Below are 27,641 nucleotides of genomic sequence, written 5' to 3' on the forward strand. Positions count from 1 at the left end.
GGAGATGAAACCAGTGGCTATTGGTTTGGTTTTCCATACTTGTTCAGAGACACCACACGTTTTTCACTTATGTCTTTGAACAGCTTGGTGCCACAAACTTGCTGTGGCACCACAGCAAGTTTGCTCAGCAACGGTCTTCCCCTAACACTGTTTACACTGGCACTCCCATGGCCTTATATGACTCATCAGCTAGTGGAAATGACAACACAACCACTAGATGGCTAAAGACACCGCATGGTAGAACCACAGGAGCTTGCTCAGCAAGTTGGAATCAGTGAGAGCCCCTATTGTTTAAACAAAATCCCAATGTTATTATGCTTTTACATTGTACAATACAAAAGAAGGAAACATTTGAAATGGCACAGGAAGAAAATGAATTCTTAGCTGAAGCTATCTCAGTTTTAAATCAAGAGCAGAGACTTAACCTGGCCTTATCTTTTTTTTTCCTACAAGCACGCGCACAAGCTTAGACAGTGTTATTTTGTTGTATTCGACTATGATTATGACAGTGATTCCACCACTTCACATCTGTGCAAATAAGAGAAAAGGGGCATTAGCTTGTGGATTATGCTGTTAAACAAAATCATAAGTTAGGTTTCATTTACTGCAGATGTTGTTTTCAAATTGTCCAATGGGAATTCAGCTGTGGAAAATATGAGTGGAGTCTGCACAACAACTGGACTGCCACCAGTGGCTGTTTATGTGAAACCATGCATAAACACACAGTGACTGGTCCCCACTTTAAAGAGAATGCCAAAAGACACAACATGATATTCCTGCTTTTAACATCACCTTATAAAAACTAAAATAATGATTTGCACTGCACAGCACTTCTAAGATCCAGATTTTATTTCTTTTAATTCATATTGTGCTGAGTAGCTGCATGTTGGAAGAAAAAGGGTGGTTTGCTTTGGCATTAGCTGAATGTCTTTGCAGTGTGCCACACTGAGCTGCTGTTAGTCTAGTTCTGCTCATTGTGGAAATTTTGACAAGGAATTCCCAAATGCTGTTGCCTTGTTGTACAAAGGGGCACTGGAAATGTGTTTTTAATGGATACAAATGCATCCCTTTGTTCACATGTTTTAAAACTTGTTTTAAAAAACAAATTTTGGTGGTGCGGTGTTGCCTCAGGTAACAGTAGATAAAATACTAGGAAGTTCAGCCTGAGCAACTAGTTTGAAGCCTGCCCTCAGCTTTTAACAGGACTGAATATTATAAAGTATTTGAGTTAGTATGACCGAAAGAGTGGGGATTCAGAAAGTTGGTCCTGGAAGTTGGACTAAACATGTGACTCTAATAAGATGCGAAAACACTGCCCAGCTAGTAATAAACGGTATTTTACACAGTGATCCAAAAAGTGATCACCATGGCAATTTTTTTTTTATTTTAATTCAATCATTGAGATATAAAAAGTAACAAATGTATTCAATGAGATATTGAGATATTCAATGAATAAGAATGTGCTCAGGAACTAACTGAAAAAAAACATATGAAAAGTTGAAATGTAACACTATCATGGAATTGGCTTTTGGAGCAGCGATAACAGCATCCGTTGACGACTCCCTGTATCAGCTTTCACAATCCATTTGACCAGCACAGCATGCCATCACAAGTGTGTTACTGAACAACTCCAACTGGATAGAAGCAGTGCATCGTCTCAGTGTATATTCAGTGAATGAGATGAGGTTTGCATGTGTGTGCATGCCAGTGCAAGCTATTACTCTTATTGGCAAGCGAGATACAGCTGTTTGAATATTTAACACATCTGTCCAAAAGTACAAATTCCCACCCACAGAGAGAAAAAGACAGAGCTGGTGTAAATATTTGAAGTCTCACCACTAATCACGAACAGTTGTTTTCAGTGAGGGTTTTGGATTTGAATAATTGTCCTCCAGTGTGATCTTATAATATGCTAACGAGATTTTAGTGGGTGTAATGTGGGACGCTCAACACAGAGTCTCACATTAACTAAAGGCGTGACAGGATACTGTGCAAAACCAAAATGAGCAAATCCATCAGAGGTTTTTCACTCATCATGGATAATGACGCTGGTCAAGAGATTCTTCTATTTCATTGTAATGGCTATCTACAATATTTATACTACACACACCTATGTACATATTATATACGTAATAGGTCCATATATATTTATATACGTATATATAATATCATTTTAATAGTAGATATTAACGTTTTAACAAAACACTCTATATAAATTTATAATTTTCCTCTTTTGTGGACATTTATTTTTCAAACCACAAACATTTTCTGAGAAATTACTTCAAACTGTTAGAAAATCATGTTGTTTTCTTCACAACATGATTTATATTAAACACCTAACATTGTCTTTTATCTCTTCATTACCAACACTGTGATGTGCTGTGTGGACCATGATGTAAAATAAATCTGTGATGAAATGCTTAAGTGAAGTGACGGGTATGCAAGGAAATCATGGGAGTTTATCAAAACAATAAACAGTGTCAAACACTCCAGGAGTAATGACATCTAGATGTCAGACTGGGGTTGAGGGGAGAACACATTCCCAGGCCTTTTATATTCACTGAGCAAATATTCCATCTTCTTCTCATCAGACAATTACAAACTTTATCTTGGTTTATTCTAGTACCTTTTCAGTTTTTTTTAAATGTGATTGAAGAAGGAACCCCCGAAGGGATTTCAGTTCATTTTAATTCAGATGTTGGAGTATACAGTATACTTTAACAGGCCTATTTATATTATCTAATTACAGTATATTAAGAGTGAAAACAGTCTAATAGTGCTTAAATAATAATGATGGTCAGTAACCACCACTCTTTTTCATATAAACCAAATGGCAGATGAACTCTTTGAAAATATAAAGGCCAGTTGAATCGCATTGTTAAACGAAATGTACTGCACCCCATTGGTACTGTTCAGAAGCGGATATTCAACAAAAATAGTCACATCATGTTTTAAAAAACAGATTTCTGTGTGTATAACAGAACAAAAATCATCCCTAAATTCCCCAGTTCCAAAACAGTCATGGGAACCTGACCTTAGTGTCTTGATGGTAGTCCTCATCTCTTTCACAAAAAACATGTGCTCAGTTAGTCACTGACTAACAGCTTCCTCAAAGGTATGACTTGGTGTTGGGCACCATCAGTCTATAGCAGGGTCTGTTTTCTACATGATGGCTGACTGTTGCTGCTGGGAGTGGTTGATGACTTCTCGGTCTATCTCATATATGTTAAGTGAAGCTGCCCTTTTCTGTTAAAGGACATTGAATCTATTTATCATCAAGCGTGAACCAAAATTAGAACAGACAGAATCCCTCCTGGCAGTGTCCCCTTTCTGCAAACTTTAATTAATCTAAGGGCATTGACATGAAACTGCAATTTTCTCTGTAGAATTTTTATTTTTCATTATTACAATTCTGCCTGATAAGAAATTGGGTTGACCATACCATAGGTGATAGTGGGATCAATTCAGTGATGTTATTTTATGGGATTTGTTGACAGTAATACAAATGCTTAATATCCCCACTAGCATAGTCAGTTAAATCAAGAGGTTTTGATATATACTCCCATTTAGAGCAATAAGAATTTGCTGAGCAGTGATGGATAGGCAGTAGCGTGGGAAGCAGTCTGACTCTGGACTGGATCCAGAGGAATTGCAGTCCGAAAAAGCAGTGAGTTCATGCCTCTGTCTATATGTAAATAATGTTTATTGTTAACAATAAGATATTAATATATACATATTATAACTAATGTGCTACACAGTTTTTTTATTTGGCTTTAAACAACATTAAAGTATATTCAGTGTGTGTCAGCTGTTTCACAGCAACTTGCAAATTTTGACTGTATAGACCAAATATCACCCAAACACGCCATTAGTTTTGGATGCTGAAGCAAGATCTTCACATCCTCTTCAGGGCCCAATTTAATGAGTCATGAAGTTCAGAGAATCCAGTGGGGAACACATTATACAGTATGACTATTCAAACTGTTTAGGCCAAGACCTTTTTCTGGGAGCTCAGTGTCGTGAAGCCACAGGTGGCAGCAATAACATGTTACATCTGGAGCAGCAGGGAGGTCATATTATGATTGAACTAAACACTCACTTCTATTCTCCCTACCCACTCTGCCTCTTTCTGTGTGAAAGGAGATGACATGATATCTCCACCTTCAAATACTGATAAAAGCATCTCCCCTGGTGATATTTAAAAATGCAGCATAAGGGAGACAGAGCATGACTACAGATGTTATCATGACTTTGTTTTGTTTGATTTATGTTTTTCTGAATGGTTACTTTTATATGTTTTGGGCATTCTCCATTGTATATGGCTATTTTTGAGACTAGAACTATTTTGTTGTTGTAAATGTGCACTGTAATCCTATACATGTTTCTGATACAGAAAAGTATTTGTAAACTACAGAAATCTATCTTATACTCTATTTAATGAGGTAAAAAAACAAGTTGATTGACTTATTATAACGTCATGTAAATATAATTAACAAGGGTAGGGGTGTTTCTACTATTTTATAGTTCTGCAAATTGCCATAGTTGATTTATTTTCTGTTTACTGCATAATTCTTGTAAAATGTGACACAGGCCACATGTGATGGGTTTTGTTGGGCAAGTCCAAAAAATCCCAGGACAATTTTTAGTCCCACTCTGCCGCTGTTTACTCTGCTGTAGCATTTTTCTTGTGATTCATGTCCTAAAGATGTTCACAAGCTAATTTGTGTCAGGAGGCTTTGCAGATATAGATGTACATCTTAGCTTGTGATTATTTACTGTACATTCACAACTGACCATTATGGCTGTATAAAGAATACACTTACTGCTATATACTACAGAGCATATAAGGTATTGTTAGATAGTTTGTAGTTTTTGTGCAAACTCATTGTAGTAGCATGGACGTAGTAACTTATTCCTAGGTTGTGAAGAAGACCAGGAGAAATTTGTATTCCTATGTGAAAGGATTATCTTGCTTAAAGGAAGTCTCTAAGTCTCTCAATGTAGAAAGTAAACATTTCTTCAATGTAGTGGCAGAGAGATTGTCAAGCTACTTGAAAAGGAATAAGCATATTGACATCTCAGGAGGAAGGAAGGAAGCCAACATACTACATTTTACTGGGTACTTGGAGCACACAAGCATGATCTGGCTTCAAATGTATGTGGTTCTGTACCACATAGCCTACTGTGGGAAACCCTAGATAATTTCAAAATACCAGTCAGAGGGCTAGTGAGGAAATATTACAAGACAGCCAAATATGCTTCACAACTGTAATAATTACTACAGTATGACTGCAGCTGGGCATGGGCATCATGGCAGGATACACAAACTCACCATTGTGTTGCTAAGCCATCTAAGTGGGTCCTCGGAGGAGACAGGCTTCAGTCAAGACAATGCTTAGCAGACATCAGGTCATACATAGATTATATTATTACGGTGTCGGATAAGTTCATCATTAACTCATTAGCTACACTCACTGTTTAGCATCTACACTTACACCTAGTATGAAGTGCTGGCTCAGTATTGGGGCCCTGGGCTTACTATATAGGCTTACTATTACCAGTTAACTAGTAGCAGAGGATTTTAAATCTACAAAAGTTGGATAGGTGATGTCAGATTGTAGGGATATTGCAGTAAAGGACACAGCACTGTTGACTAGTTAGAGCAATGTTGGCAATATCAAAAAGAGGAAACTGTACGTCATATTAATATATAATGCAGAAAGTATGAAAGGGTAAAAATTATTAATTTACAAATTCCACAAATAAACGTTGTCAGAAATTAGTTTAAAAGGCATCTTTGGATTTGGTAGTAGGGGGTCAGGGAAAAGAGTTCTATTAGAATATTGAGTGTTAGTAGACTGATGAATCACAATCACCACAAGTAACCTGCCAGCCACATGTCAGGGTGTTCTGGGACAACATCCCAAAACTGCTAAGTAGCACCATCATATAGCTGCAGCTGTCAAACAACTGTGTCAAACACTTATACATTGATTTGATTTTGATGTGCAAGTTTACGTTTTTAGTGGGTGCACATTAAGCTCGTAGTTACCTATGGTAAATGGTGTTGATGGTTAATATTCCGGTGTATTCATAGTTTATTCACTGTGCTGTTTTTTGCTTTTACTCCACAACATTGTGGAGTAAATGTATTCAACAGGTATAGTTAGTTAGTGAATACATTTAATCTGACACAGAAATGTGCTGATTTGTAGGAGACCACAGCAAAAAACACAGTATCTCTGACATCGGACTTCTATCCTGGTATCTAGTGCCATCATAATCTCATGAGGACAATGCTGAAAAAGGGAGTGACTGATTGGAATGTTGGAGCTTATTGCTCTTCAGAAAAGTCCTAAGAAAAATCGACAATGGGTTGACGATGTGTTAAAATGGCAGATTTGGACCTTTGTTCTGATCCTGGGAAGGTAAAATGAGGGTATGAGTCTGCAGGTTCATGTGCACACATAAGACTCCCACACAGAAATTGAAAAGGGAAGTGAAAGACAGTGAATGACCAGACTTACCAGAGTTGTGAAGCACAGGCACTGCTGCACAAAGTGAACAGCAAAAAAGCCAGTAGTGGATGTACCACACACAACTGATGAAGATAAAAAAATGAAACAATTTTTTTAAAAATCTAAAGCCCCTGTTTTACTAACATGTACGTGGCATGTATGTGATTTCACCTTCATTCTTAAGCAAATCACCTGAGTGAGCTGCAGGAATACAACTAGACAAATAACAAGAGCTATGCAGACTCACTGGTTGGTCATGTGACATAATGCCACTGATCCCAGGCCTTAGAAACTAATGTCTACTGTTGGAAAATGTTTGGTGGTTTAAACAGCATGTTGGTTAGCATGGCATGCTGGCTTGGTGTTGGGCCTAGCTGCTTGCTTACATGGAGCTGCAGTTGGGGCTTGGCTGGTTTATTTTGGCCCTTTTTACTGCCTAGCATCTGATGCTGCTTCAATGGTCGCAAGTTTGTGGTGTGACTAAGCTGATTGTTAACCCGAGATGCCATGAGATATCTAACTGATTGATTTGATGTATCAACTAGATAGGACTGACACTTAAGTGGGACTGTTGAAAAGTTAAGGGAGTTGGCCCACCTGTGCAGATGTATGTCTGGTAAGCTTGAGCCAGAGCCAGAACAATAATAGTGAGTGGTACACTTATCTGTATATTCATAAGACTCAATTGAAAACAAGAAAGAAAAGAATCAGTTGCTCATGTTTATTAGAAAGTCTAATTCATTTTTATTTCCCCTATATGCAGAAGAAACACAAATTTCAGTAAAAACCAAATAAAACAAAACTAAAAACAGCTTGACAAGTACATTCCATTAGTCAAAACCTGGAAGTTGTGTGTTGGTGAGCAGTGGATCTAGAAGTGCACTTAATGTTTCATTGATGTTTTTCATCAGAGCAGTTGGTCACCGTCATTTTAAATACACACACCACCATATGAAACTTGTGTAAACATTGCTGTAACTGTGACTGTAAAATAGTGAAGGAATGATTCCACAGGGATCATGTGAGTTAGAAAATGATATAAATCAATAAAAATCAATGTTGCTATGTGAATGTGGAATGTAAATAAAAAAACACAACATAAAAAAGGTTTACTACACGTAATAACGCCAACCCTGCATATGATGATTTATTGTTCATCTCTGTCCAAGATATTCATATATGTTTCTTGTTTATTTATCAAACTGTATTTTGAAAACAATGATAATTCATAAGATGTTCCAGAAAACTTGGCTTTATAAAACTGAATGAATTCCATCTGTAAAACAAACATACTATGTAGCACCAGTAGGTTAAAACTTATCATGCAGCAAATTGTGTTGCCTTTCTTCTTGTTGTGATAACACTACATCAAGAACTTTGGGGATAAAGTCCATTATTGTGGAATCCAGTGCAGTCACCATTGCTTTGGTATTGCATCCTAACAGTATGGCCATTTTGCATGGTTCTCCTCAGATTCCCCAAAAGCGAGGTAAAACCGGCCTTGTTCGCCACTCCTGTCCTATGTTCTTATTGCAGCGACGACTCCTTCTTTGACGGCTACTGTTGGAAAAGAAAAGAACGGTTAGTCCCTTATTCTCTGTTTTAGTGTCCTCCACCAATTACTGTTAAAATAAGCACATAGAATTCTTAGAATATATGTTGTGAATTGCATCTAAAATACATATATAATGCCTCTCACACATATGGTGATAAATTTTAGTCCTTTAACATAAATTACAACAGTGCAAGAAGTGAATACTTTCTGAAGCCACTGAAAGTTCAGTACCAATCATGGTTTATTAGAAAATATAATAAAAAGTCATATTTTGCTGGAGTGCTTCCATAAACATTAATTGTAGAGAAGATACTGAGCTAGTTCATATTTATTTATTGGTATAGGATATCAATATTGTGAACAGGATATGTACCTGGTTTTCCACAAGCCTTCACACACTGCTCATATGTGTCAAAGCGATTCTGGTTTCCACCGCAGCCACCGTACCAGAAGCGTGCGCAGCTCTTACTGGGGGCATCAAAGTGCCACTTGAGAACAAATTTGGCACAAGTGCCTTCTTCTTTGGGAAGCTGGCAGAGGTCCACAGTTGTAGAGGTGTCTGTGAGGAAGAATAACAAGAATGAATGAGAACACACGCAGCTAGAAGGCTTTTACAGAGCTCAAATCTTTGACGGGTTTAAGTTACAATATCAATTAGTGGCTCAATCCTTTGTAATTACAAAGACACTGCATTCAGATGTTTCAAGAAAGAACAAATGCACCTCTGTCATAGCAGATACTTATTCTTCCACAATTGTAACATAGTGCATTTGGTTTAGTGCAGACTTTGTATTAGTGGAAGTCAAGTCCAATGTTGAAAAGCCACTGACAAATTGACATTGCTCTGTATGAGGGCTGCTGCCAAAAGAAACAATGAGTCAGCACTTTCCTTTCATTTCTCTGTGGTTATTACTTGGTTTGCCTCTGTGACAAAAGCATTTTTATTTTCCATGCTTGGCTTTTTTTATGCTCTGCAAGCCATTAAGATCATCAGTGGAGGAGATGAGTGGTTTGTATAGAGTACAAAGGAGCACAGTTTGCAAAAACTGAATTATGTAACTGTGATATAACACTGGGTGCAACACTAGAGACGTGATGTTCAGATATACACCCAACATTTGGTGGTGTCTGAAAAGGTTTGAATTAAGTTGTTTGTTCATTTAAAAAAAAACATGAAGAAAGCATATTGTTTTCTTTTATATATGCACATGCAACCATCCATATGATGACAGTCAAAGAACAGTAATTTCATTATTGAATATAATCTGAAATCTTACCAGGAGCTGGGAGGATCTTCACCTGTTCAACTTGCTGCACATTTGGCTGAGGTTCCGGCACTGTGGAGACATATAAATGTAGTTTTATCCTAAAGGACGGAATTTTTAGTGATGTCAAGTGCAATGTGGAGAGAAGTGACCAGGGACATTTACTCTAATGCAATCCCCATTCAAGTGACAAACTGTTGACAGTATTTCTGCATGGCATTGTTATCCATATGTGCTCAAGTAAATATGTCTAATAAGAGCATTACATGTTACTTAAAAATATAAAAATTTACATAACGAATAAGAGCAACTTCCCTTTAGATTCAATTACTTGTCAGTGTTTTTTATCACTGAGTTACCCACCCACCTAAACTACCTTTTCTATTGCTGTAAAGCTTTCACATATGCACTTTACAACAACAGTGGCAGATTAACCATCAAAACTCATTATATTCAAACTTAGCTTTATAATTGTAGCACTGTAGCTAATGACATGCCCTTTGCCTCTTGAGGTAAAGTAACTACTGTAGGTAGCTAATTAGTCAGGCATGCTTATATTTGTAGCTTGAGACTGATACTGGAGACTTGATTTTGCAGAGGTGGTTTAAAAAGACACTAATAAGAGTCTCATGCACTGTTTTTCGAGTGGTGTTTAGCAAATGGTCAGTTCTAGGTTTTGGACATAATGTTGAAGTTCATAATCTGAGGGAATGTGCTGCTGCCTGGTGTGGTGGCACATTCCAAGGCAAAGAGCATGTCAGCAACAACCACTTACCTGACCTCAAGCAGTTTTTCAAGCAGAGGGTCTCAGTGTCGAACCTATTTTCATTGCCTCCACAACCTCCATACCAGAACTGTGTACAGATCCCGTTCTTTGTGTCAAAGAACCACTTAGCCTGATAGTCTTTGCACGGCATTCCTGGGTCATAGTCAAGTGAACATGGGTCTGCCAATTCATTTACTAGAACATGCAAAAAAACAACAGCGGTGATGAAAGACAGACAGAGAGAGAGGATGAGTTTGTGTTCAAATTAAATGCAAAACTGTATCAGGCATATGGCAATAACTCTGTGATGTTAAAATGATGCTGGCAACAGAAATTCGTATATGAAGCGCACAGATGTTCAATAAGTTCTTCTAATGCAGTCAAATGCTTAGTATTGATGTAGTTCATTATTAAAGAAGAAAAGAAATGGCATTCAGCGTGGCATTACATTCTATACAGGGGTGAGTCTAATTATTATTATTAGGCATTTGACATTTGAAAATTAACTTGTCAGTAGAATGGAAGATGACAAAGTATGTTTCTGCAGGTCAATTGAAAAGTTAGTTATAACTATAGTTACTGTTGAATGTTAGTTAATTTTAGTCATGTAAGATTTGCATGGCTGTGTGGTTATATGTCATATGCTTTGTGCCTTCAGAAGCCGCAGCAGCTGCAAATGTTCGCTCCTGAAACAGACATGCTCTGCAATCCTCCCCAGTGTGTCCACTTTCTAGCTAAACAAAGTGGCACAAACCCAGCTGCTTGGTTTGTCACAGCACATTATGTCAACCAGCACTTGATCAGTTTTAGCGGAACATTTCATGATTACCTGAATTACCTACAATAGATTTTTGCAGGTCCCACTCAATTGATACATAACATATTTGTAGGATATTTAACATAATATATAACTGCAGTACACCGTAACACTTTCTATACAAGCATAGAGGACATTTACATTGTTGCTTTAAGGACAGCCCTTTACTTAACCCACTTTGGTTCCTGTTGCAGTTCACTGTTGTTCTAACATATGGCTGGCGAGGTCAGAGATCAGCAGAAGTAATAAGTAGGTATAGTAAAAAAAGATACTTCATCTTTGCCAGCACAAACTCATATTTGCAGTCTTAGGATAAAACTATAAGCTTCAGTTTCATAAAACCTTATGAATGAGTGCACACATGCAATACAGACTTAAACACATATGCATGCACATGCACAGTCACTCACCAGTTTCTGGTTTTTCCAGTGGTGTTGTATTTACAGAAACGGTGCTTTGGATGACTGGCTTTTGCTCTGCAGCTTCTGTCAAAGTCAAACAAACAGTAATGAAGCAGCTAAAATTGTGAAGCAAACTAGTTTGTTGGGAGTGACAAGGCAGAATATAAATTCTGCACAGCTCCATTCATATATGAATAAATGACCATGTTGATTGGAAAGGAAAAGTATCCAACCACACTCATAGCTTTTTGAGTGATCAAGCTACAACAAATCCACACAATTGGAATACTGCAATCATTTGTGTTACAGAGCAGAGAAATATATTATTTATTCAAGTTTTATAAAATTGTCTGGTGAAGTGTTTACAAGATATTTGTGTTCATGGACTTACTGGTAGTGATGATGCCTTTACGAGTGGAGACAATTTCACCCTCTGAAGTGTGGGCAGTGACCACAGCATGATATGTTTGAGCGCCATCTAAGTTGTCCACTGAAATCTCATTGCCAGACACGTTGGTCTTCAGTACCAAGGTATGGTCTTGTAACCGTGTCACCGCTACCTCAAAGTAAACGAAATGCTTTGGGTCTGGGTTGCTCCAACGCAATTTCAAGCTGCTAGAGGTGATGTTAGAGACGTGTAGCTCATCTGCATCTGAAGAGATAAGACATACAGATGTCGAGGCAGGATAATAAATAATAATGGATAATATACTCTCAGAAAGCAATTGTAGATCAGCAGCAGTGGCGGTTTAATTCCACAGGGCAGTGGAGAACTCTGCTGATTAATGTCCAGTCAGTGTGGTCAAGGTGGTCAAGAAGAGAAACATTTATTTTACTACATCCACAATCTTACCATGGTGCTTTCTTTGATGGACTTCTTGATGTGTCTCATGATGTTTCTGATTTTTCCTATAAATGTAAGAAAATAAATGTAAATGAAACCACCAACATTTCTCACAAAATAATAGTGAGAAGGTACTATATGTCACCAAACATACTCCTTTTGCTGTGATGACATGAAAGGGTTTTTTAGTGGCTGGTCACGCTGGAACCATTTGCAGTTTTTGGAGACTTCAGGAGACATGTAGAAGGCATTTTCAACTGAAAAGAAAAGTTAGGAAAAAGAATAATACAGTGACCAAGTCACATGGACTCAGGGGGCAGAAGCAGAATCAACGGATTTGAAGTGTCATGCTTTTAATTTGCATAATATAGCTTTAAGTATAAAAGGAAACAAAACATATTCAAATTGACTGACTGACAGTGATATCTGTCTTTAACTTACTGCTGATATACTTTGGCAGCAGCTGGCCGAATGTCTGGATCTGTCTGTCATTGAATTGTGAAATGCTGTGCAACCTCTTGAAGAAGACGTCTGATGGCTCACTGGCCATGCGTGACAAGACACGAGCATCCCCAGCACTCAACTTGTCACCCACACCCATGATGACCAGGAAGAAGCCATTGCACTTGATCTCAGTGGCGATACGCACCAGCTGCTCCTCTTCTTCTTCCACACTTCCTGTCACAAAGAGCATCAGTACTTTCCTGTCACGTTGTAGTGGTGCCTTTTGAAACACCTGCTCCACTGTCGAGTCAATAGCCGCTGCCAGTGCTCGACCACCCTCTAGCTGTGGCGTCTTCTCCAGCAGGAATTTGACAATATCCTGAGCTGACTGGTGCTCAGTCAACCCAAAATCCACATGTATGGGAGAACCTGTTTTATTACGGATGAACTCATAAGGTGCTTGCTGGACCACTGACACTCTGGCATGGTGAGCTGATGACGTAGGATTTGAAGCCACTTCTAGATGTTCCACCATGTGCACTATATAGCGTTTAGTCTCTGTAAAGACAGCTGGGTAGGTAGACTCAGAGCTGTCCAAGACAAAAGCTATGTCGATGTCTACATCTGTGGTGAAAGATCTCCTGTCTCGGCCAGCTGATGGGGGTACGTAGTCACATATTTGGTCCGGAGAACAGACGTCTAAAATGAGAAAATGTGTAATGTAATGTTATGTGATAACTTTTCCTCAGTTTTCTTTTTTGTTTTTCTGGTACAGAGATAATGACAGGACTATGATACATTCTGACAAGGGTTATTATTATTTATTTTTTGTTACTGTATTACTCCTAAAAAAATGTAAGAAAAACAATCATGAATAATCATGTCATGTTCATCATCCCAATTTTGTTATCTATTCTCTTAACAACACATATTTTAGTACATGTCAGACAACACATCTCGATAAAAGCTCTTACCTAGGCAAATATGGCAGTTCATCACCTTTTGGATAACTGAATTGTACTGTGCACTTCCAGCACTGGGAAGAACAATAACTTGGCCGAGTGCTGTGTTGTTGAACTGATATAGAAAGAGAAGCAAAACATGTATGATGCAAACTGATGTGCTATACGGTTTACTTTGGTATGCAGTGTCTGATTTGTTGTTCTTTTTTTACCTGCAGAGCTCTGCTCAGTGCTCTGTCCTCACGGTTGACCAAGAACAGAGTGGCAATTCCAGCATCATGGAGGCGGAGGGCTGCATTAGTAAGTACTTGAGCCTGACCAGCTTCCCCACCAACAAAGAAGATGGCCACCTTCCTCATGAGGAAGCCACTGCGCACTCTCTTGAAGGTGTTCTGGGCCACAAAGCTCATGGCTGTACCCAAATTGCGTTGCTGGTTTGTCGATTGGAGCTGTAGGCCTTCAATTCGCTGGACCAGAGCATTTTTCTTCATTGCATCTGCAAATCGAACTTCCGTGACAACTTTATTGTTGTACAGGGTCACAGCAACACGAGCTCCTCTTGGACAGTTGCTTTCTGAAATTGTGATGTTTCTGACTATGCGCAGGACTGTGTTCCGCATGTTGTTGAAAGTTGGGTTTTGAACTCCTTGAGAGATGTCCAGGGCAAAGGCCAGCTCAGTGGGGTAGAGTGGGCATTCCTTCTGACCTAATAGTATATGCAGAGATATTTTATGTAGTGTAAGGTAGTAAATGCTGTACATATACAGTAAATAAAACTGTAACTGTTTTGTACTTACCATAACAGCAGGCTGGTAGAAAAAAAGACATAATGTGGTAAGACATTGTGACAATTCAAAACATTAACATCACTACTTTTCATAACACTGTTGATAGATATTAAATCATACTCACGACAGTTGTCTCTTATCCTCTTAACCAGGTCACATTGCTGTAGGGTTAAAGACATTTATAAACACAAATTTCGAAAGTTCTGCTTTGTTCATCAAGTAAAATTTGATAAAAACAGGCGCATACCTGAACACCTGGTCCTCTCGGCCCTTTCTGACCCTGTTGGAGCAAAGAGCAAAAGTGTTAATAGCTGATGGACAAAATAAAATATATTTACATATATAAAAAAAACATTATGTCCCATGTTACAAGTCCAAGAAAAGGCAAAAGCATTAAAACGGTGACATCATGTCAGTTTTATGAAATTTACACAGAACATGCAGCAACGCAGAGTTATTAGTTGCTCACATATGAACCAGCATATCCAGGGTCGCCCTTCTGTCCTGCTGAACCAGCATCTCCAGCGATACCCTGGACAGAATTAACAGAGGGAGAAAAAAAATAACTTCAAAAGATATTCATCAAAATAACTTGGCCTGAAAAGTGACAACTTTTATGTGCATGCTTGCTTCAACTGATTATGCTAATAAAAATGTACCCTCTGTCCACGATTTCCTCTAGTTCCAGGTCCACCTTTGGTTCCAGGATCACCAGCTGCTCCCTGTTTTAACGGAAGTATACCCATCAAAGGACTAACATCGCACCATTGCCACATTGCACAGTGCAACATTATACAGTATTTGAAAGCCTCTGTTGAATTTATAAATAATAAGTCAATGTTTCTGATTACCTTTGGTCCTGGGAATCCTGGGAAGCCCTCGTCACCCTATAAAGAAAAATGCAACCACACATAAGCATTATTTGTATAATAGTTGACCCATTAAAGGGCATTATAGCTGTTTTATTGAGAATATTGTAAAATGGCCCAGAACCATTGCATTTGTCATAATTTTATCAGAGCTATGTATATAGGATATTAGGACTTTAGATGTCTTTAATTAAAATAATCACCAATCACCATGTACAGTGTATCACAGTTCAGTGTATCGCAAATCACTTACCTTTCTTCCTTTGGGCCCTGGGACACCAAACCCATCCCTACCATCATCACCCTATAAGGAAAATAATGAGAGAATTAACTAGTAAGTTTTTTTTTAAGCTTATTAAGTTAACTATAACAACCACTGTGTAACAATAATAATATAATAATAAGAAGAAGAAAAACTAAACTTTCACTGAAAGGAAAGATAGTGAAAGTGGTAAGTAATCATCTGCTGTTGGCTAAGGTACTATATTTCTACTTTTGTTAAAGTTCTTATGATGTTCTCCTAATTTTTTCATTATGGCGCATACAAAAAAAATGTGGTTTGATTCTTACAGGCTCTCCACGGGGGCCACCAGGTCCAATAACACCTTTCACTCCTGGGTCTCCTGGTTCTCCCTACAAGCCACAGGTATAGCCAAAAAGAGAGAATCAGACACAGACAAAAGTACTCACTAAGATTAAAACAGAATGTCAAAGCTTTCAATTAGGAATTAAATATTTCTTTAAGCATGCCTCAGTCAGTTTCTATAGATATAATAAAGTTCTTATGTGTTTTCTGCTTGCAGGGCCTTGATGTTTTCTTACAGCTCGATTACATTTACTCAAACAGATTTCATGTGTCCAGTAAAGTGAGAGACCCAGAGCAGACTTAGTCCGTTGAGTTTCTAAATGAAACAGGCCTGCTATGGAAAAACATGTGCCACACCAGATTGTGTTCCACTCAGTACCTTGCGACCAGGAGCTCCTCTTCTACCCTTTTCTCCAGAGGGACCTGGGCCACCCCCGGGACCCTAGAAAATAAAACATGAGCACATTAAAGTTTACCATTGCCGTTTTACAGACACGGATAAAAAAATCTAAACCCATCAGAATTACTCACTCTGGGTCCAGGGTTCCCATCTTCTCCTCTGGATCCTGGAGCACCATTTGGTCCAGATGGACCCTTAAAAAAAGAACAAACCAGACCCTGAACAACACCTTTGGAATTTAATGATGTACTGCCCTTCTATATAGTACAGTTGGACTTTCAACCCATGATTAAAGCATGAATACATATTTTTAGAGATACAATATAAATACTGAAGGAATAGTCCAGTCACAGCAATTTTTCATATCGCTAATTCAGCAAAAAAAAATACAGAAATTAAATAATTGGCAATAATGCATGTATATTTGTAGGTTGATTAACATGTTAAGTAGTTTAAATCACAAACTTACTCTAGACCCTCCAATACCAGGCTCTCCCTGCACACCATCAGCTCCTGGCCTCCCAGGACCTCCCTTTAATGACATGCAAGCAGCAAGATGTTATTTACACTGCTGTTGAAAGAGTTGCAACTGCAATAAATATGAATTAATACCAAAGCAGTCAATACAATAAATGTATATTATCACCAAAAACAGACTTACAGGTAATCCAGGTGAACCTCTTCGGCCATCAGCTCCCTAGTGAAAGAGGAGTGGAAATAAGTCTTTAACAAAAAAACAAAACAGTGCAATAAGATTACGAGTATGTGGCAAAACATTTTTACCGGTCTTCCACGTTCACCAGCTGTTCCCCTCTGTCCATCCTCACCAGGCTCTCCCTATTATTTCAAAACAGATATCCCAGTAAAATAAATGCAAATAAATGCAATGTAATGTATATTATATTAAGTTGGTAATCTCCTAAAACACAAACAAGTATACAAATTACAGTGTGTTGGGGGGATGTCTTTTCTAGAGAAATACAATATGTACAGGGGAACATTACCGGTGGTCCAGCATCTCCTGGGTCTCCTTTAGGTCCTGCCTGGTTGTTATCTCGTCCACTTGTACCCTATTAGACATGGGATGATGATTGGCGATAACCAATTTTAATTTTGGTTACATTAAAACCAATCTTAAATCTACCTCACAAAGAAAGCACTTTTGTTTGTACGTACTGCCTGGTAATGGAGTAATGGAGTCCTATAAAGTCATATACTTGATCATATACTTATCATGAATCATGATAGCATTTTTTAGTGCAGGCCACTGTTAAAAGTTAAAAATGCTGAATTGCATTAGAGCAGTGGATATTAAAGAATAGACATAACTTGATGACTAAGTCTGTCTTACTGTAAATTTGGACATTACAATAACATACAATAGTTTCTACAATACTCACAGGGTTTCCTCTGGTTCCAACCTCTCCTCTATCACCTGCTTGTCCTTTGGCACCTTTAGGACCCTAATATCAATATAAACATGTAATTAGCATTCCCCAGCACTAAACATTAGATAAAACTGTTTTAAAATTTTTAATTAAATTTACTTACCCTTCTGCCAGCATTTCCTCTGTCTCCTGGGAGTCCAGCTACTCCACTTTTGCCCTGAAAACATGCAATACAGCACATGGCAATTAAAGCTGAAGGGTAAGTGTGAACAAACACATCTTTGTCACAAGAACACATTAGTAGAACTCAGCTGCCATATAACAAAGGGCAAAATGTAATCTTTTAAAAATGTTCTCAATGTCAAAATATTATATTACACTTACCTCTTCTCCATTGATGCCATCTAGCCCAATCTCTCCAGATTCACCCTGCAGTTGTTTGGGTAATCAGTGTTTTGGTTTTTTTTTTTTTTTAAGTTTTGTCAAATATTGATGAAAAATACAATTATAAATTTAAAAAAAACTTACATTTTCTCCTGAATAACCACGAGAACCCTACACAGAGAAAATAAATTGTGTTAACACAGTAATATTAAATGAAGCAAAACTGTAATTACACAAATTTAGACAAATAAGGACAGCTTACAAAATAAAAGATAATATCAAATCATTTACCTTGACACCTCTTTGTCCAGGACATCCCTGGAAACCCTGAGTTCCATTCACACCAGGAGGACCTCTCTCTCCCTATAATTACGGAATAAAGACACTGATGATAAAAAGACTACACTAAAGCCATAGAGGGGGGATGATATCAGAGGTGTCACTGAACTCACACAAAGAAGTGTAAAACAAACAAAGTTGTTACTTTACATCTTAAGAACATAATTAAGTAAGCAATGTTGATTGTGACCACATACATAATAAAGGCATTCAACTTACAGGTCCACCCTCATCTCCCGGATGTCCTTGGCTTCCTGGTAATCCTGGACTACCCTGAAAGACAAAATATCCAAAATTTGCTTGTGAAATTGATGTATAATTTTAAAGATTTAAAGGAAAATGTCTTTGCATGTTTGGAGATACATAAGAAAATAGTCATGACATTAAATATTAAATGAATAAAAATTTCAAAAACTGATGAAAAAAGAACTCTTCCGCATCTTCCTTTGCACTTAAAAAAAAACAAAACTTTTCTACTCTTTTGTTCTCACATCTCTTGAAACAAAAACACTTTTTGATAGCACTTTGCTTTGATGTTGTTTCTCCTTGACTTAGATTTAGTTTGCTTGCCTTGTTCCTCACTTGTAAGTCGCTTTTGATAAAAGCGTCTGCTAAATGACTAAATGTAAATGTAAAAATTAAATACCTTAGACCCTGCAAGTCCAACTGCACCACGATCTCCCCTGGTGCCAGTACATTTGCAGGGCACTGAACAGCACTCCCTTTCTGCAATATTGTCCTATGCAGCAAAGAAAACATATTTTAATAAATTATATTGTAAGTATGCATAGAAACAAAGAAAAGAAAACACAGTTATTGAACTGACTCACCAATTCCTCCATAAGCTCATAGTCCAAGTCCATGACATTGACTCGTAAGGGTCTGGTGTACCTGAACCCACGACCAAATTCCAACAGCAACGCCTCCTCAAATTTGGGGACACGTTCCAGGCCGACAAGAATGAAACCGCTTACTCCACCTTTGCACATATAAGAGTTTTAGGAAGAGTTGTGTCTTTTATAATTAATTCTGAATATGATATTGAGATTATTAATACCTTTTAAATACATAATAAATACAATTGATGGTTATTAAGTGTGTATCAGTGTGTAACATATCATTTACCTGAAAGCCGAAGCTCCTCAACTCGCCGTTTCATTTCAGCATATGGGGCATCAAGACCATCAGTCAGATGAATAACAACCTTTTTTGGGAAAAAACACATTTGTTTAGATTTAATCATCTAAAATTACATCATTAGGCCCTCAGTACCTTGAGATACTTGCTTTGTACCATCATACCATAAGCCTAACCCTTACATATATAAAGGACTTCAAAGTATATATTATAGGACAGACTAGAGCCTCTCCTCTCCTGCTTGTCCTCTCCTCTCCTGTCCTCTCCTCTCCTCTCCTCTTCTCTCCTCACCTCCATTTAAATGTCACCATTGCATGTCATTAACTAACTCCCATAGATGTGCTCCCTCCTCTCTCTTTCCCGCTCTCTGTACCTTTCTGCAGGTACCCCTGGCCTCAGATGTATATTTCCAGAGTGCAGTCAGAGGCCCTGCCACCCCCCTAGTGTTTTTTGCTGTTTGTTGTTGCCCTTAAATTAAAGGCATGGTAATCCAAAAGTTATTTAAAGCTTTTCTTTTTCTTTTACTACCTAATACAAAATTACTGTGGAGATTATTTGATATTGCCCCCACAAGCCACATGCTTAGTATGCATCTTGTTTATTGTATGACTCAACTTTCAGATATTATTGTAGAGTTAATTTCTGAGGACATGCACAACAAACAAATAAAATCTGTAGAGAGATTGGGGATTAGCATGCACTTGCAACATATCTAGTATAAAGTGTAAACTAACCTTGACAACATTGTCCTGCCTGGTCTTGAACCTATTAGTGTAAGCTGAGATGGTCTTTCCATTGAGAACAAAGGGGCCACGGGTCCGCAGGGCTCTAAAGGCCTCAAAGAGCTCATCAGCATTGTCGGTGAAGTCCAGTTGAACAGGCTCAGAAGCAGAGTCCATAGCCAGCATGCCTATTTGCACAGATGGACTCTGCCCAGATGAGCAACTGATAGCTGCCATTTTGGAAATTCTCTGTAGTATGGCACCCATCTTGCTCTGCAGGTTGGTCTGAGCACTGAAGATGTTCTGGGCAGAAACATCAAAGCCCACCAACACTTCTATATTGCAGGCTATAAAAGAGAGCACAGTTTTATTAGGCTTTTTGGAAATCACAGAAAACATTTTGAATATGTATTATTAAAAAATGCAATGAAATTAAAAGGGAAAGAACTAAGCTATGAAGTAAAGTATAGTAGTCTATAATGCTATATCTCCTACCCTTAGGTACTTCTTTCGCTCCAGCACACAGCTTCCCCTTCATTTCATCATCCAAAGTCTCCAGGATTTGCTCATTTAGCTCTGAAAGCCCTTGAAAGTTTGCCGCTCGAGCCACAGTGGAGGTTTCACTTGCTAGGTTTTCTAGCTCATTCTCAATATCGCCCACTCCAACAGCAAAGACTCTCACACCTTTATTCTTCAAACCAAGGGCTGCTGTTTTGCTGTCATCAGCTGAGCGTCCTCCAGTGATTACCATTAGAATCTGTGGTGTGCCCTTATCCATCCTACTGCCTTTGTCTTTGGTAAAGTGAACATTTTGAACATGGCGAATGGCTGCACCAGTGTTAATTTTATTTCCACCTTTGTATTCTGTTTGTTCAATGGCGCTTATAATATCTTGCTTGTTTTTGTGTGTGTTGAGATAGAAAACATCAGTCACATCTGCAGCATAATGAGCAAAGCCAATCCGCGGGTCGTCTTTATCGGTGAAGAACAGGTCAATTAGGTTTGTGATGAATGACAACACTTCTTTGAAGTTTTCTTGGCCCAAGTTAATTGAGCCATCTAACAAAAACACTATGTCAGCCTTTTTAGGTGGCAGGCCTGTCATCATGAGATGAGAAAAACACACACAAAAGAGGACAATGTAAAGAAGGGTGAGAAATGAGAATACATTAAAGTCAGACAATGTTGCAATTGTTAGTTTTCTTAGATCTAAAAAATGGCCTTGGGTAAAACTTTTGCACATTTTGTACAACTTACCATTTACAACAATTGTGGGTGGTTCCTCAGGGAGAGTCTGTTTTATCCTAGCAAATAACCTTTCCTTGATAGTTGGCAGGCCATGGAATGCAGGAACCTGAAGGACATCTTCTGTGGTGGTAGCAATTTGGGTGAGTTGTCTTTTGTCAGCGGCAGCAGTTCCAATACCAACACAGTTTACTCTGGAACCCTTCAACAGTGGTCCATAAAGGGAAACATCTTGAGAGGAACGTCCACCTGTAAGAACCACAAGATGCTGGGAGGCCTCGGTCAGACGAGCACCGGCAGAAGGTTTTAACTCATTCTGTATTATGTAGTTAATAGCATTAGCCAGATCTGATGATCTGCCACCAATTTGACGAAGTCTTTTGATAGCTGAGATAACATCTGGCTTGTTGTTGTGTGTCTTCAGTGAAAACTCAGTTTTAACTTGGTCTGCATACTGGACAACAGCCACACGCACTTGATCAGGCTTCACATCGAGTTGCTGAACAATGTTGAGGATGAAGTCACGGATGTGAGCAATGCCAGCAGCACCTGTACTGTCTGAGCCATCAATAAGGAATATAATGTCTTTTCTTCCAAGGCTTAGGAGTTCTGCAAAATAGGCAAAACAAAGAGAAAGAAATATATAATTTATTTATAAATATATTAGCCAAAGACCAAGGCTTTTTTAGTCTAGCACTGTTAACATAACTCCAAAGTCCACCATGATTTTGTTAGGTGTTAAGGAACTTTCCATGCATTACCAGTGTGTCATGAGCAATTTTTACAATTACTGTATATAAGAACTACAAAACAATGTAAAAAAAAAAAACATGATCAACATAAGCACTAATTGAATTGGGCACTGAAAACTTGAAGTTAGATTGAGATAGTAAGAGTGCATTTATTACCTACGGTGGCAGGAACATAGCTACTGATGATATCAGCAGTGGATATTGTTTTGACTGAATCAATGAGCTGTGTCTCCACTCTAGGAAGCTGCTGGAAATTCTCAACTCTATATACAAGTTCGGGTTTCAGGGAAATCTGCCTCAGTTCTTCAAGATCTGTATTTCTTGAACCAATTGCAAGAGGTGCAATCCGGTTTCTCTTAAGTTGATCAGCTGAAGTGGAGACGTCATCTGTAGACTTTCCACCTGTAACTAGAATAAGGAACTGAGGCACACCCTCCTCAATGCGACTTCCTGATGACCTCTGATAGATGTTCCTGGAGACCCACTCAAGTGCACGTCCTGTGTTCAGGCGGGTTCCGCCTTTGTTTCTGAGTCTTGTCACAGCCTGGCGTACCTCATCCTTGGTGGAGAACTCATTCAAAAGAAATTCAGCTTTTGGTTCTTCACTGTACTGAACTACTGAAACTCTGACTTTATCCAATCCTACATCCAGCTTCTCCACAACTCTTCTTAGCATATCGCGGATAGAAGGAAACTCGCTACGCACTGCTGTTGTGCCATCAATGAGAAATACAACATCCCTCTTTTCTCCTGGGGCTGTTGGTGTCATTACTGTTCAAAAAGAAGCACAAGAGCAATTTGTGAATATTAACAACAGAGTACTATAGCTGAGAAATTAGTTTCTAAGTTGAGTCTTAATTTGTATTTGAAAATGTAACATTTTTAGACATAATTTGAGTAAAATTACCATCATATCTTGGGAATACAGGGACCATCCTGGCAATGTCATCATCTGACATCTCAGTGAGAGTGTTGATTAAATCTTCTTGGACTGTGTAGAGGCCAGGGAGGTCATCTATTGTAATGGCAAAATTAGGTACATATGACACTACCTGTAGCTCTGTAGGATTAATATCCCTAGTCCCAATACTAATGGGAAGAACCTTAGATTGTTTGAGTGTAGATGCTGCACGACTGATGTCATCAGTAGAAGGCCCACTAGAGACGACAATTACAAACTGTGGTACACCGTCTTGTTTCCTGCTGCCACGTGCTGCTGTCAGAGCATCCTGACTGACAAACTGCAAGGCTTGACCCAGGTTACGTTGTCTTCCTCCTCGCCTCCTGATTTCCCTAACAGCATTTAAAACACCTTCTTTGGTTGTATGTGAGTTCAAGTACATGTCAGCCTGAGCGGTGTCACCATACTGGACCACGCCAATCCGTATCTTATTCTCGCCCACGTTAAGATTTTCCACAACCCTGCGGATAAACTCCTGGATGATAGGAAATTCCCGTCCAACAGCATCAGATCCATCAACAAGGAAAACAATGTCTTTTCGGGGGCCCAGTGACTCCGCTGAAATAGAAAAAGAAAAAGCAATATGTTACACTTTAGAAAATGTGAAAATATATAAAAAAGACTAACACAAATCCTGACAGTTTGCAACATAATATCCTAGAAGTGGAAGTGTGCAGGCATGAGCCGTGCAGCAGCCTGTTGCAGTTGCTCTCTTCCTTGTGATGTGTCTGAATTGAAAGCAAGACAACTGAAAGTCACACTATGAATAGCGTTAGAAAAAAACAAGATAGTATGAATAAGGTGCAAATGAAAAAGAACGCACTTAAATAAATTGTGGTTACATGACTGCAAGAGGAATGATAAGAGCAAGACTCAAGCGCATTCCTAAAAGAAGAAAATAAGAATGTCTTGCTTGAAGTTCTTCTTTGATGAAAAGTTTCTTCAGTCACATTTCTTTGAACAAAAGAGATTTTTTCTTTGGATAAATCATGTCATGTCTTAGAGATTTAGGCTTATTTGTATCAGCAATAAAGTATGTGCAAAAAAGCTGGAAATGAAGTAATGTAACGCAAAGTGAATTATAATATATTTCAAGGATATCTTGAGAAACAAGTAACGACTCTATATACCTGAATGTGTAGCTAGTGCATTGGAATAGGACGATGGCAAGTTTGGTGAAAAGGACCACCAAAACTGAACTACACAACCAAATCATCCCAAACACAGCTAGACAAACACAACCACAAACACACACCTACGGTATACTTTATCCTACAGAAAAGCAATGCATTAATTTGTTGACAGTCAAGATGAGAAATATGCAGTCAAGTATACACTGCATTTTGCATAGTACCAGAATTTAAACTATAAAGAAAGCCAAGTGAAATAATAAGAAAGTAGATAAAATCATATTGTGACGTCTACACATCTCAACCCTCCGATTACAGACAAGATTACAATCATCAATTACAGTCCTTCATGTACTTTTTGATTAAAAATGGGGCATTACATTTTTAGAAACATACCATTCTAACATTAGATTTTAATTAGAGTAACACAAAAGCAAATGTACATGGAGGCAGAGATGACAATCTATATTAAACAAATGAATTCCAAATACTCTGTGAAAAAAAAAATTCTAAATTGAGATATTCAATAATAGCAAAAACACAAAACATGATTCTGTCCAGAACACAGAATTGGCTAAAGGATATCGCACGACACTACTTATATGCAGTCATGAAAAAAACGAAGACATACCAGTTAACGTAGTTAGGTCTGGTGACACCTAGGTAATGACAGGCTCCACAACTAATTGCAGTTGCTGCTGGATACGGGGAAGGTCAGTGAATTCGGACACAGATAGGGCATAACTGGGATCGTGTGTCAAAGTAGGCCCTGGCTGACCTGGACTTTGTAAAAGTAAGGTCTCATACGCTTCAAGTTTGCCTCGTGCCATGGTGTGGTGAGTGTAAAAAAAAATGCCTCGGTTTCTTACCAGTCACTGTGGGTGTCACGGGTGTGGCCCTCACTAGCACTGCGCTCATCACAGAGGAGAGCTGTTCTTGGACAGTGGGGAGGTCAGTGAACTCAGACACTGATAGAGCGTGACTGGGCTCATGCGATATCTTCTGCAGCTCTCTGCTGTCAGAGCTCTTTGTTCCAATGCCAATCACAAAGATGCCCTGCTGTTTGAGAGCAGAGGCTGGGGTATCTACACTGTCGGCAGACCCTCCGCCGTTCAGCAGGATCAACATCTGCGGAACGCCTTGCAGGCGCCTACTCCCGGAGGAGGTTGTAAAGACGTTGTCCCTGACGAATTGGAGGGCTGCCCCAGTGTTGAGGGGTCTGCCTCCTCTGTGCCTCAGCGCTCTGACCGAATCCACAACATCCTCTCTTGTGTTGAGTGAGTTGAGATAGAAGTGGACCTCTGCATCCCTGCTGTACTGGACCACAGAGACACGGTCTTTGTTTTCTCCCACATTCAGTTTGTCCACCACTCTCTCAACAAAATCACGCATGGCAGGAAAGCCATTCCTTGTGCTATCAGAACCATCCAGAAGGAATACGATATCCTTTTTGGCAGTGTCAACTGAAAACAAGACCACAAGACAACACATCAACACCTCTGCAAAGAAAAAAATAAAAGGAAAGAACTACGCTGGGGGACCGATCGCAAAGGGGTGGATTGTGTACTCTGGAACTCTAAAGAGGCCCCTAGCATCCCCTCCCCTGCCTTCACTTGAAACAGTAGCAGATCACACCAGCCCCTCTGTCTCTACTGCATGTGCACTGCTGGAGCTAAACAACCACTATCACAATCAATTCCTTTCTGGAGCTAAACAACCACTATCACAATCAATTCCTTTCCCTCAGTGTAGGTCAGACAGGTCAGCTAGCCCTTCAGGGGGCCGTGCTCATGAACATACCAGGTACAGTTGGCAATTCTGGGGTGGTCTTTGTAACCTCCTCGTCCACAGAGGACTGAAGTTGCTGCTGGACACTGGGAAGGTCAGTGAACTCAGACACAGATAGGGCATAACTGGGATCGTGGGCTATCTTCTGCATTTCGCTGCGGTCAGACCTGCTGGTTCCAATTGCAAAGGTCAATACGCCCAGCTGCTTGAGAGCAGAGGCTGGTGCATCCACACTGTCAGAGGACCTGCCACCACTTAGCAATACGAGCACCTGTGGAACTCCTTCCAGGCGCCTGCTTCCTGCAGAGGCCGTGAAGACATTGTCCCTCAAGTACTGGAGAGCTGCTCCAGTGTTGAGGGGTCTTCCGCCCTTGTGCCTCAAACCTCTGACAGTGTCGAGGATCTCGCCCTTTGTCGTGTAGGTGTTCAGATAGAACTGGACAGCCGGGTCTCTGCTGTACTGAACCACTGAGACGCGGTCTTTGTTGTCATCCACACTGAGCGTCTCTACTACTCTTTGGACAAAGTCTCGCATAGCTGGGAATCCAGTTCTAGTACCATCGGATCCATCCAACAAGAACACAAAGTCCCTTCCTGCTGGCTTTCTCTCCACTAGGGAACACAAGATTTCAGGACATATTTAGGTACACGTGTCAAACGCTTCTCGTGGGAAAGTCACATCCTCAATGCTAAGCTCAAGGTTAATAAAATTACTCTGTGGATGCTGGCCCAGCTGATGTGTCAACGTGGGCCCTGGCTGACCTGGACTTTGTAAAAGTAAGGTCTCATACGCTTCAAGTTTGCCTCGTGCCATGGTGTGGTGAGTGTAAAAAAAAAATGCCTCGGTTTCTTACCAGTTACTGTGGGTGTCACGGGTGTGGCCCTCACTAGCACTGCGCTCATCACAGAGGAGAGCTGTTCTTGGACAGTGGGGAGGTCAGTGAACTCAGACACTGATAGAGCGTGACTGGGCTCATGCGATATCTTCTGCAGCTCTCTGCTGTCAGAGCTCTTTGTTCCAATGCCAATCACAAAGATGCCCTGCTGTTTGAGAGCAGAGGCTGGGGTATCTACACTGTCGGCAGACCCTCCGCCGTTCAGCAGGATCAACATCTGCGGAACGCCTTGCAGGCGCCTACTCCCGGAGGAGGTTGTAAAGACGTTGTCCCTGACGAATTGGAGGGCTGCCCCAGTGTTGAGGGGTCTGCCTCCTCTGTGCCTCAGCGCTCTGACCGAATCCACAACATCCTCTCTTGTGTTGAGTGAGTTGAGATAGAAGTGGACCTCTGCATCCCTGCTGTACTGGACCACAGAGACACGGTCTTTGTTTTCTCCCACATTCAGTTTGTCCACCACTCTCTCAACAAAATCACGCATGGCAGGAAAGCCATTCCTTGTGCTATCAGAACCATCCAGAAGGAATACGATATCCTTTTTGGCAGTGTCAACTGAAAACAAGACCACAAGACAACACATCAACACCTCTGCAAAGAAAAAAATAAAAGGAAAGAACTACGCTGGGGGACCGATCGCAAAGGGGTGGATTGTGTACTCTGAAACTCTAAAGAGGCCCCTAGCAT

At 39.5% G+C, this 27,641-nt stretch overlaps 1 protein-coding gene across 1 annotated transcript in view; it reads right to left on the bottom strand.

Annotated features, from left to right (window-relative positions):
- Nucleotides 1–7,225: 7,225 nt before the first annotated feature.
- The window catches only part of col6a3 (collagen, type VI, alpha 3), a 46,076-nt gene continuing 25,660 nt past the window's right edge, over nucleotides 7,226–27,641 (bottom strand). Inside the window, 42 exon segments of the mRNA XM_026375880.2 lie at nucleotides 7,226–8,078; nucleotides 8,447–8,632; nucleotides 9,351–9,410; nucleotides 10,114–10,299; nucleotides 11,332–11,406; nucleotides 11,714–11,974; nucleotides 12,176–12,231; nucleotides 12,321–12,423; nucleotides 12,608–13,309; nucleotides 13,585–13,687; nucleotides 13,785–14,278; nucleotides 14,370–14,381; nucleotides 14,485–14,521; nucleotides 14,608–14,640; nucleotides 14,830–14,892; nucleotides 15,020–15,082; nucleotides 15,212–15,247; nucleotides 15,483–15,533; nucleotides 15,800–15,862; nucleotides 16,195–16,257; nucleotides 16,347–16,409; nucleotides 16,685–16,747; nucleotides 16,877–16,912; nucleotides 16,999–17,052; nucleotides 17,220–17,285; nucleotides 17,616–17,678; nucleotides 17,767–17,820; nucleotides 17,988–18,032; nucleotides 18,132–18,158; nucleotides 18,279–18,350; nucleotides 18,546–18,599; nucleotides 18,973–19,065; nucleotides 19,157–19,305; nucleotides 19,452–19,530; nucleotides 20,198–20,532; nucleotides 20,681–21,283; nucleotides 21,443–22,039; nucleotides 22,339–22,953; nucleotides 23,090–23,701; nucleotides 25,143–25,736; nucleotides 26,074–26,673; nucleotides 26,916–27,509. Coding sequence (XP_026231665.1) covers nucleotides 8,038–8,078; nucleotides 8,447–8,632; nucleotides 9,351–9,410; nucleotides 10,114–10,299; nucleotides 11,332–11,406; nucleotides 11,714–11,974; nucleotides 12,176–12,231; nucleotides 12,321–12,423; nucleotides 12,608–13,309; nucleotides 13,585–13,687; nucleotides 13,785–14,278; nucleotides 14,370–14,381; nucleotides 14,485–14,521; nucleotides 14,608–14,640; nucleotides 14,830–14,892; nucleotides 15,020–15,082; nucleotides 15,212–15,247; nucleotides 15,483–15,533; nucleotides 15,800–15,862; nucleotides 16,195–16,257; nucleotides 16,347–16,409; nucleotides 16,685–16,747; nucleotides 16,877–16,912; nucleotides 16,999–17,052; nucleotides 17,220–17,285; nucleotides 17,616–17,678; nucleotides 17,767–17,820; nucleotides 17,988–18,032; nucleotides 18,132–18,158; nucleotides 18,279–18,350; nucleotides 18,546–18,599; nucleotides 18,973–19,065; nucleotides 19,157–19,305; nucleotides 19,452–19,530; nucleotides 20,198–20,532; nucleotides 20,681–21,283; nucleotides 21,443–22,039; nucleotides 22,339–22,953; nucleotides 23,090–23,701; nucleotides 25,143–25,736; nucleotides 26,074–26,673; nucleotides 26,916–27,509 — 8,156 coding nt within the window. The 3' untranslated portion in view covers nucleotides 7,226–8,037.

This window comes from Anabas testudineus, chromosome 21 (assembly GCF_900324465.2).
Source record: "Anabas testudineus chromosome 21, fAnaTes1.2, whole genome shotgun sequence".
Classification (NCBI taxonomy): domain Eukaryota; kingdom Metazoa; phylum Chordata; class Actinopteri; order Anabantiformes; family Anabantidae; genus Anabas; species Anabas testudineus.